The sequence below is a fragment of the Hydra viridissima genome, unplaced genomic scaffold, assembly GCF_058129835.1.
Source record: "Hydra viridissima isolate aposymbiotic clone 2 unplaced genomic scaffold, HvirCarnegie_v1 scaffold_8, whole genome shotgun sequence".
Taxonomy (NCBI): Eukaryota; Metazoa; Cnidaria; class Hydrozoa; order Anthoathecata; family Hydridae; genus Hydra; species Hydra viridissima.
The window spans coordinates 2,181,374-2,192,150 of NW_028324307.1; the positions used below are offsets into that span (position 1 = coordinate 2,181,374).

The window sequence follows — 10,777 nt, forward strand, 5'->3', positions numbered from 1 at the left end:
CCCATACTGATATTGTTACATATTTATTGTTTACACCAAGCCCTGCCACCAAAGAAGAACTTAAATGCTTTAAAAGTTTAGAATCGTATAATTATTTTAACTATATAAAGACAATATCAAAATAAACAAAATTCCAAATGAGACTAGAAAGAGGACATTTTTCAGTTGTGCAGGCTATTATACGTGTACAAAAATATCCTATAAATAGTTTTTATATGAATAAGAAAGAATATATTAATATTAACTAACCAGAAGCAAAATGATCAGAACAAACTCTGTAGTGACTGGCACTTGTATCGATATCTTTACGTTTTATAACAGCAAACCATTTTGCTCTTCGTTCTGTTGACAACAATTCCGTATCTTTATCGTGGTGATTAATAACCTTAGGAATTCTATAAAACGACTTCTTGCAGTTTTCAGAACGATTACTGCAATTAAAAATGCAACAGAAGACCATATTTGAAGATATAAAGAGTTTATGAGTTATTCAAATAAAACCTTTTCTAAAAGAACTTTATACAACACTTTTGTTTTGTTGTTAATAATTTTCGAGTTGAAACTTTTACTAAAAGGAAATAGTAGCTAGGAAAATGGCTAACTGATAAGTTTTGATATAGTTAACTTAGAGAACCGCATTTGAATAAAGTTGAGCTAAAGTTGTTTTTGAACCAACATGGCAGACAAATGTATTTTGATTTTCGTGACGTCATCTCGGAACACAGAATACTCCCTGCGCCTCCAAATTATTCATATCCTTAAAGTGGATAATACCATATAGCAAGCTTTTTAAGAAATGGTATTACTTTACCATTATGACATGGCCCTATATGCTCCAATATATTGTTAATGACCATAATTTCCTTAAAATAGAGCTTTTAAATATTTTTATAAAAAGCTGATAAGATTAATATTATTAAAAATTACATCAATTAGGGTTTAATTAATTGTATCTATTTAAAAATGATAATGAATATGTAAATTCCATTTGGATCACTCTTGACCGACGGTGTTGATAACCCTCAAATAATTAAAGGAAAAAAATATATATATGTGTGCGTGTGTGTGTGTGTATATGTGTGTGTTTGTATATGTGCCTTATCATCCAGGTTTCTTTAATGTTTTAAAGGTTTCTTTAAAGTTCTAGAATATTCTGGAAAATCCTTGGATCATCTAGATAGTTCTAGGAGTTTAGGATTATTCTTGAAGAATAATCATAATATAATAAGAATCGAGAACTTTCTTCAAAACACAAATTTCAAAGAATCATAGAAGCAAAGTTTTTGTGGACCAACAATAATTTTCCACTTGCTTTTAGCAAAATGGGTTAGAAAAACATATTTTCAACTTGAGGACAAAACAAAAATATTTGTTACGTAGTGTAACGCAAGTAAAGAAATAAGAGATTTTCCCATTGAGTAAGAAAACTCATTTGTGAAAGCTGTTCACCCTCTTATTTCGAAGTTGACTTTTGAAAAATGTTTATTGAAGCGCGTCTACATTTGTAACTTTTGACAATTAGGACTCAATGAAGAGTCTAATGGCAAAGTGCAATTTTTTTTTGAAAATCGATTACGCTTTTAGTTTGGTTGAAGGAAAAAAAAACAAACAAAAGTATTATACTTAGTGGCTAACATTCTGTTTTTTCTACTGAAAATAATTTCTTTGTCTAGCTTCAAAGGTTATCTTTGAGGTTAGTAATAAGCGCTATTTTAAATAGAATGTGATTTTTTTTCTTGAACTCTTTAACTGTTTTGTTTGACAGTGTTTGTCATGACACCAAAAATGTTAACATCTTAAGCGCATATTTAACCAAACTTTATCAACTTTTTAAAGCCCTTTTCAAAAAACGTAAAAGAAAGCCTCTTACTGAGTTTCAAATCTATGAAACTGATTTGCGCTGATTCGGTTTTTATTCAACTTCTCTCTGAGCAAATTATGTCTATATTCCTTCTACACTGAGTTAACCATATCTCTGTCTTTTTCGTTGAAATAAGATTTCTTATTCTTTTTTAAAATGTAAAATTATCTTTTTACAAATCAAGAAACTTTTTTACCCAAAAATAATGACTTTTAAAACAACAAACATGACCGGAAGAACTCCAGTTTAATGAATTACTACCGTTTAAAAGGAGGAAAGAACGCAGTCTGACTCCAAAGATATTTCCGCACTCGGATTATTAATGATTGAATAACTTTTCCATTTGCTTATTGCTTGTTAATAAAAACTAATACTCTACAAAAACCACAAGCTAATAAAAAAATCCTTTCTTTCTTAAACAGAGCAAAATGACCTCGAGCTTTTAATCGAAACATTCTTTGAAGCACAGGTTTCCATAAACGAGGATTTGAAAGCGGCTATTGAAAATCAACGAGGATGGATCGAAGATGCAGAAAACTTAAACACTGCTGATCAAGTATTAAAACAGAAATATTTTAGAGACAAACTAAGTGAAGCAGGATGCAAGATTAAAAGCATTCAATACCAACAAGATTTAAAACCAAAAAATAGCAACTTCTTCTCAAATTCCATTAACACTGTTGTTCTAAACGAAGTGGAAAAAAACATTGAAACATTTACTCAAACATTTGATAATGCAAAAAAACTTTATGAAGAACAGAAATTCGATAAAGCGGAAAAGTTATTTAAAAAAGTGGAAATGATGCAAATGGAAGATTTAGGACAGAATCATGTAGATACCTTAAGTACTCAATACAGGATTGCAATGTGCTTATATAAAAAAAAGCAGTTCAACAACGCAGAAGAAATGCTTCGCGTAATAGAAAATGTAGAAAAAGAAATTTTAGGAGAGAAACATGCAGACACACTAAATATACAATTCTGGATAGCAATGTGCTTATACAAAAAACAACAATTCGACAGCGCGGAAAAAAAGTTTCAAGGTGTAAATAATTGCCAAAAAGAAGTTTTAGGAAAGAAGCATGCAAATACACTAAATACAAAACACTGGATTGCAATGTGCTTATATAAAAAGCAACAGTTTGATAACGCAGAAAAAATGTTTAGAGATGTAGAAAATATACGAAAAGAAATTTTAGGAGAGAAACATGATGACACACTAAATAGTAAATACTGGATTGTAAGATGCTTGTATGCTAAACAACAATTCGATAACGCTGAGAAAATGTTTAGAGACTTAGAAAATGTGCGAACAGAAGTTTTAGGAGAAAAACATGCACTTACACTAAATACTCAATACTGGATAGCACTGTGCTTATATTATAAACAGCAAGTTGATAATGCTGATAAAAAGTTTAAAGATGTAGAATCTTGGCAAATAAAAGTTTTAGGAGAGAAGCATGTAGATACATTAAATACAAAATATTGGGTGGCAATGTGCCTGTACAAAAAAGAACAATTTTATTACGCAGAAAAAAAATTTAGAGATGTAGCAAATATGCGAAAAGATGTTTTAGGGGAGAAGCATGCAGACACAATAAATACTCAATACTGGATTGCCATGTGCTTATATAAAAAACAACAGTTCGATAACGCAGAAAAAATGTTTAGAGATGTAGAAAATAAACGAAAAGAAGTTTTAGGCGAGAAACATGCAGATACACGAAATGCTTTATATTTGATAGCAAGGTGCTTATATGATAAACAACAATTCGATAACGCCGAAAAAATGTTTAGAGATTTTGAAAATATGCAAAAAGAAAATTTAGGAGAGAAGCATCCAAATACACTCAATACCAAATCATGGATTGCAATATGCTTATATAAAAAACAAGAATATGATAACGCAGGAAAAATGTTTAGAGATATAGAAGATATACGAAATGAAGTGTTAGGAAAGAAACATCCAGATACACTAAATACTAAGTACTGGATTGCAAGGTGCTTATATGAAATAGAACACCTTAATTTAGCAGAAGAAATGTTTTTAGAAGTAGAAAACATGCAAAATGTAATTTTAGGAAAGAAACATGCAGATACACTTAACATACAATACTGGATAGCTAGGTGCTTATTTGATAAACAACAAATCCAAAATGCTGAAAATAAGTTAAGAAATACTGGAAATTGGCAAAATGATGTATTAGGAAAGAAGCATGCAGATACACTAAATACAAAACACTGGATTGGAATGTGCTTATATACAAAACAACAATATGATAAGGCAGAAGAAATGTTTAGGGATGTGGGAAATATTCGTAATGAAGTTTTAGGAAAGAGTCATGCAGATGCACTAAAAACTCAGTATTGGATTGCAATGTGCTTATATAAAAAAAAGCAGTTCAATAACGCAAGAAAAATATTTAGCAATTTAGAAAATCTCCAAAAAGAACTTATAGGGGAGCGACATGCAGATACACTAAATACTAAATACTGTATTGCACGGTGCTTTCATGATAAACAGGAATTCGATATTGCTGAAAAAATGTTTAGAGATATAAAAACAATGCAAGGGGATGTTTTAGGAGAGAAACATGCAAATACACTAAATACTAAATCCTGGATTGCAATGTGTTTGTATAAAAAACAGCAATACGATGACGCAGAAAAAATTTTTACTGCTGTTGAAAAAAGTCGGAAAGAAGTTTTAGGAGAGAAACATCCAGATACGTTAAATGATAAATACTGGGTTGCAAGATGCTTTTATGATAAGAAACAAACTGATGATGCTGAAAAAATGTTTAGAGATGTGGAAAATATACAAAAAAAAGTTTTAGGAGAAAAAAATGCCGATACCTTAAATACTCAATACTGGATTGCAAGGTGCTTATATGATAAAAAACAAGTTGTTAATGCTGAAAAGAAATTTAAAGAAGTTGAATATTTGCAAAGAGATATTTTAGGAAAGCATCATGCAGACACACTAAGTACTAAATTTTGGATTGCAAAGTGCTTACATGATAAACAACAATTCGATAATGCAGAAAAGGTTTTCAGAGATGTGGAAAATATCCGAAAAGAAGTTTTTGGAGAAAAACATGAAGAGACACTAAATACTGTATACTGGATTGCAGTGTGCTTATTTTATAGAGAACAATTCGATAACGCAGAAAAAACATTCGCACATTTAGAAAGTTTGCGAAAAGAAGTTTTAGGAAACAAACATGTAGATACGTTAAATACACAATTTTGGATAGCAAGGTGCTTATATGATAAACAACAAATCGATATGGCTGAAAAATTGTTTCAAGACGTAGAAAATACGCAAAGAGAAGTTTTTGGAGAGAAACATATAAATACACTAAATACTAAGTGCTGGATTGCTAGGTGTTTATATGATAAACAAAAATTCGATGATGCAGAATTAATGTTTAGAGATGTAGAAACTATGCGAAAGGAAGTTTTAGGATTGAAACATGAAGATACACTAAATGCACAATATTGGATGGCAAGGTGCTCATATGATAAACAACAATGCGATATTGCAGAAAAAGTGTTTAGAGATGTTGAAAATATGCAAAAAGAAGTCCTAGGAAAAAAACATACAGCAACACTAAGTACAAAATACTGGATTGCAATATGCTTATTTGATAAACAGCAATTCGATCTAGCAGAAATAATGTTAAGAGATAAAGAAAAGATGAGAAAAAGTGTTTTAGGAGAAAAACATCCAGACACACTTACTACCCAATACTTGATCGCAAGGTGTTTATATTGTAAACAACAGTTCCGGAAGGCAGAAAAAATGTTTAGAGTTGTTGAAAATATGCAAAAGGAGGTTTATGGAGAAGAACATGCAGTTACACTAGATACTAAAAATTGGATTAAAACGTGCTTGATGAAATAGCAACCATTTGATAATGCTAAAAAATGTTTAGTTATGTAGAGATTTTGCCTTTCGGATTTATATATGAAACTTTTGCTGATGTACCATTTCTTATGAGTGATGTAATATATTTTCAGAGATTTAAATCCGAGTTAAAGTTTTCGGAGATAAAGATGTGATTATCTTTTTTTCTAATAAACTTGGTCTTAAAATGCTGATATAAAATGCTAATTTTGAATGATGTTAACTAGTCTGACTGAAAAGGTTACTTTCTTTGCTTTAATTGCTTAAAGAAGTTTTTTTTTATTTTTTGTTAAAAATTAATATCAGATATTTTCTTCAAATCTTAATAAGTTGAATTACCCACCGTTTTGAGCTAAATGAGTTTATAATTGTTGGCATACTATTATATACTTTTTATTCAATACAACTTTATGAAATATTTATGGTTTTAAAACCAATAAACAATTAACACTAAAATTTTAGTGTTAATTGTTTATTGGAAGTTTGTTAATTTTTTTAAACTGATATTAAAATTTCTCTTTAAGCCTTCATTATTTGTGGAGAATGCAATTTTTAGCTTAATGAGCTTGACATGGGGTTGCCTTGACTTTGAGAATAGTATTTTTAAGGAGTGGTATTTTATGTTGAGCCAATTTAAAAATATTAAGAAATTATGAGTTTTTGTGTTTTGAATTTACTTGTATCTTACTTTAAATTGAAGATTACAGGGGAATAACGCAGGAGTTCATTTTCAAAAACTTTGTCGCAAGCAACCTTTTCGTCATTCAGATTTGAAATCTTTTTTTTTTAAATTAATCATGTTTTATGATTTGCATGATTGCAATTGAGGTATTTTTTTGAATATTTGTGATTTATTAGACTTTTAAACTTCGTTTAAACTTTTCTCATGTTGAACATCAAGTAAATTTAAACGAGGGCAAAGGTCATCACTCTGTAGTAGCCACATATAATAAGTTTTGCTCGAAATAAATAAAACGACTAAAGCTCTTAAAGTAGAGCAAAAAATTTTGAATCGAAACGTCCGATCGAGAAAAATTTTGAATCGAAACGTCCGAATGTCCTAGAGACTTTGGAAGTTCAGAAGGATCAATATTCTCCTATAAATGGCGGAATTAGTTTGATAAGGGCCAATAAGTGAAATCTTACCTTTGGATTCTGTTTTTCACGTTTTTACGTAAAAAGAAAGATGTCAATAACTGCTAACGTCAGTTAACTATAAACTGTTTTTTTAAGTTTTCATAATTTTACGAGCTGATTTTTACTAAAAATTATTATTTGCATTGAAAGAAATTGTATTATTTGATGTTTTCTTATATACATTTCTTTATTGACACGGGCAATATATATTTATATGGAGTAGCGTCCAAAAGTAGTTGGACAATCACGTTTTTTCTTATATTTTCTCATTTAGTTAACATTTTTAGATAAAATTTTGCGTGAGCGTGTCAAATTATACTACAATTATGAAAAACAAAACAAAAATCCTCGTTTGGGAGTAATTATTCAAAAATTCGCTAAAAGAATGGAAATTATTGGCTCAAATGTAATTGGACAAACTAAATACTAACAATGTTGATGTAACTTAGACTGTTTTAAGCAATGGGACATAATGAATATTTAAGCGAGGCAGTGAAAAAGTTGATTGTACAAGCATCTAATAACGGTAAGACTATGCAACAAATTTCAATAGATATGAACATTCCGCGATTATCAGTCGGTTATACATTAAAAGTTTTTCAACAACGGTTTCGCTTCCAAGTTTCAACAAAGTCAGGATGCCAGAAATCAACAACTTTTCGCCAAGATAATGTTGTAGTAAGATCGTTAAAAGAAAGGTGGTATCTTGGAATGGCCGTCTCAATCTACAGGCCCTGAACCCAATCGAACATCTTTGGGAATATATTGAGAGAAAAATTAGTGTTTGGAAACCATCTTATCAGCATGATTTGTTTGAGTTGATTAAGCGCACTTGGGAGGAAATACCAATTGATATTTTAATTATTTTGATTAAATGCCAAGTAGATGTAATACTATCGTTGCGGTAAAAGGTTTTCCAACGAAGTACTAGGATTATGCACATGTTATACACATTATGTTATAGAACATAACACTATGTGACATTATATATATTATTTAACAGAAATTTTCATAAAAAATGCTGAGAACTTATCCTTTATTGAGAAAGTATTTCTTTTAAACGATATATTTAGTTTGTCCAATAACTTTTGAGCCAATCATTTCCACACTTTTATTAAAGTTTTGAGTAATTACCTCCAAATTTGGATTTTTGTTTTGTTTTTCATAGTTGTAGTATAGTTTGACATGCTTATGGAAAATTTCATTTAAAAATGTTAACTCGATAAAAAAATATAACCAAAAAGGTGTTAGTCTAATTACTTTTGGGCGCTACTGTAAATATATATATATATATATATATATATATATATATATATATATATATATATATATATATATATATATATATATATATATATATATATATATATATATATATATATAAATATACATATGCATATATATGAATATGTATATGTATATGTATATGTATATGTATATGTATATATATATATATATATATATATATATATATATATATATATATATGCATATATATGTACATATATATATAGACCACACTGTTTAACTATATAATAATTGACTATATAACCAGAAGACCGATCAAAATACACAGATATATAGCTTTCTGGTTTATCTGCCCACTTGAAGAACGATCAGATTGCTCGCTGTAAAACATGTGACTACGCTAAACCATTTAAAATTGAGAAAATTATAAACAAACCTGTTGAAATGGCGGATGCATCTGATTTTCCACAAGTGACGGAAAAGCCGAAGACAAGAAAATCATTGGGTTCTAAAAAAGATAAGGCGAAAAAAGCTCGACTTTCAAGCCACACAATAGGCAATAACTGCCAGTGCACATTTTTGAAGTGCTTCGAAAAAATAAATCTAGAACACAGAGTAGCTCTTATTAAAGCATTCAATGCTTACCCTTTAAAAGATGAACAAGACTCATTTCTATCTTCTCTTATTACGACTAAGAAAGTGTTGAAGAGAAGACCTACTCGTTGTGAAGGGAAGCCCCAGTTCCATGAATTTAGCTATTCTTATCATATACGAGTCCTGCGTGGTGGAACCTATGTAGAACAGAAAGTCTGCTTTAAAGCCTTTATTGCCTTGTTTGGCATTACAAACAGAAGAGTACAAACCATCAAAAAAGATTTAACTTTAACAGGTAAATAACAAATATAATTATTACACAAAGTATCCCTATTAAAAATGTATAATTGTGATAATTATTAACATGATTTATATTATCATAATTATAAATGATTGAAAAGGCATCTATACATATAGCTCTTTCTGTATTACAAAGTTAATTATGACTAGATCTGGTACTCCTAGAATAAAATATTATTGAGCAATCATAATCAGTTCATGTTACTAGATGTAGTCACGTATAATTTTGTAATACAGAAATATAAATTGTTATTACTTAGATGAGCTGTAGACTGTAGTAATACCAGTTGACTGTATTTTTTTCGTACCAATGATAAACATCCTGTGGAACCTCTTTTTCGAATTGATGTTTGCGTATCGCAACCTTTTTTAACACTGTCTAGCAACCTATACTATACAAATAGTGAAATACCGACTTACAACAGTTAAATTAATAAACTAATAACCATACTAATAACAGTTTCAATAATAATTTTTATTTAGCATTACTAACTTAGACTAACTTTAGTCGTAACGGCTGACTGTTTATGGAATTTAATAGTATTTTTATGGATATTCTAATGTATAGATATATTATAAATATTTTAATAGATATTCACTAATTTATAGCTTATACTAGCACCATTACTAGAAGGATTAACAATGTTGTTAGATTTTTTGAGTATGTGTGGACTATTCTTAATTAAACGGGAAGGGCAGAGGAAGAGATTCTTTTATTAACAAAAGAAAAAATTCAAATTTTGATTTGTTACAAAAAGAGCTTGTATGCACAAGTATTTTTTTTACTTTTACCAGGATCCTCACATCCAGGGCCGGCTCAACAGCGTGGTCAAGCACCACTTGGCCACAGGCGCCGCTTTAAAGGGGGCGCCAAAAAATTAGAAAATTCAAAATGTTATATTATAAAACTGCTGAATAGTTTTATAACATAACATTTTATTTAACTACAGAAGGCTAACGTGGATGGACGCCGGAATGTTAGTCAAACAAATACGCAACCCTTTAAGCTAAAATTGTTCAGACGCATTGTTTTGTATTGGTTCAAAAAGTGTAACGGTGATATCTTAGGCTCTATCAGTTTGATCGTTTTTTATTTTTCCCCTATCAGAAATCTATATTTCTGTTGTTTCCAATAAAACGTGTGCGTAGATTTTTAAAACGCTTTTATATATCCATAACACATTCTAATTTTTTTTTTTTTTTATCAAATAGCACTCGTTATAACCAACTGCAGTGAATTGCAAAGTTCTAGAACAGTTTTTATGCTGCAAGCCGACTTTTCTTGTTGTTATCCTAAGTCCATCGTCCTGAACTCACTCGCAATCCAAATCTCCAAATACTTCGTTTCCCAAGCCAGATTTACAAATGTTACAAAATTGAACGAGGTGGTTGATGACAGCATTAGCTGCTGTAACTACTAAGAAGTTCAGTAGCATATTGAAAATAAATTCATGAATGTGCAACGTAAATAAATGCATGGAAAAAAAGGAAGAAATTTCGAGAATAAGTTGATTCATGTTTTAGGCTCAACATTGCTGATTTTGATAAATTCTCTTTTTTAAAAACCCGTTTCTCAAGAGGACGGCATAAGAGAGAAAAAACCATAGAGAGAAAACAACCTATATACACCTTATACAGAAAACTCTCTGAGTAATCTGCACTTTAGAGGCAAAGTCCTGGAAAATTCATCTAAGCAGGTGCTCATTAAAGTTTTACTTTAATGTGAA

The 10,777-nt window shown here is 29.9% G+C and overlaps 1 protein-coding gene and 1 pseudogene across 2 annotated transcripts in view; both read left to right on the forward strand.

The window, feature by feature from the left end:
* LOC149884482 (uncharacterized) overlaps positions 1 to 5,919 on the forward strand; it is a 57,226-nt pseudogene extending 51,307 nt beyond the window's left edge. Inside the window, exon 7 of the transcript XR_016455041.1 lies at positions 2,284 to 5,919. The product of XR_016455041.1 is annotated as an uncharacterized LOC149884482 (transcript). The remainder of the gene's footprint in view (positions 1 to 2,283) is intronic.
* Positions 5,920 to 8,421: 2,502 nt separating this feature from the next.
* Positions 8,422 to 10,742, forward strand: LOC149884483 (uncharacterized). Its single transcript, XM_090094474.1, has 2 exons — positions 8,422 to 9,045; positions 10,263 to 10,742. Exons 1-2 carry the CDS (start codon positions 8,601 to 8,603, stop codon positions 10,469 to 10,471), a joined length of 654 nt encoding a protein of 217 aa, XP_089950600.1. The 5' UTR covers positions 8,422 to 8,600; the 3' UTR covers positions 10,472 to 10,742.
* The last annotated feature ends 35 nt before the right edge of the window (positions 10,743 to 10,777 follow it).

Coding starts and splice junctions, on each gene's coding strand:
- LOC149884483 (XM_090094474.1), top strand. CDS start 8,601: ATGGCGGATGCATCTGATTTTCCACAAGTGACGGAAAAGCCGAAGACA. Junction 9,046..10,262: donor AAAAGATTTAACTTTAACAG/GTAAATAACAAA, acceptor TTTATCAAATAG/CACTCGTTATAACCAACTGC.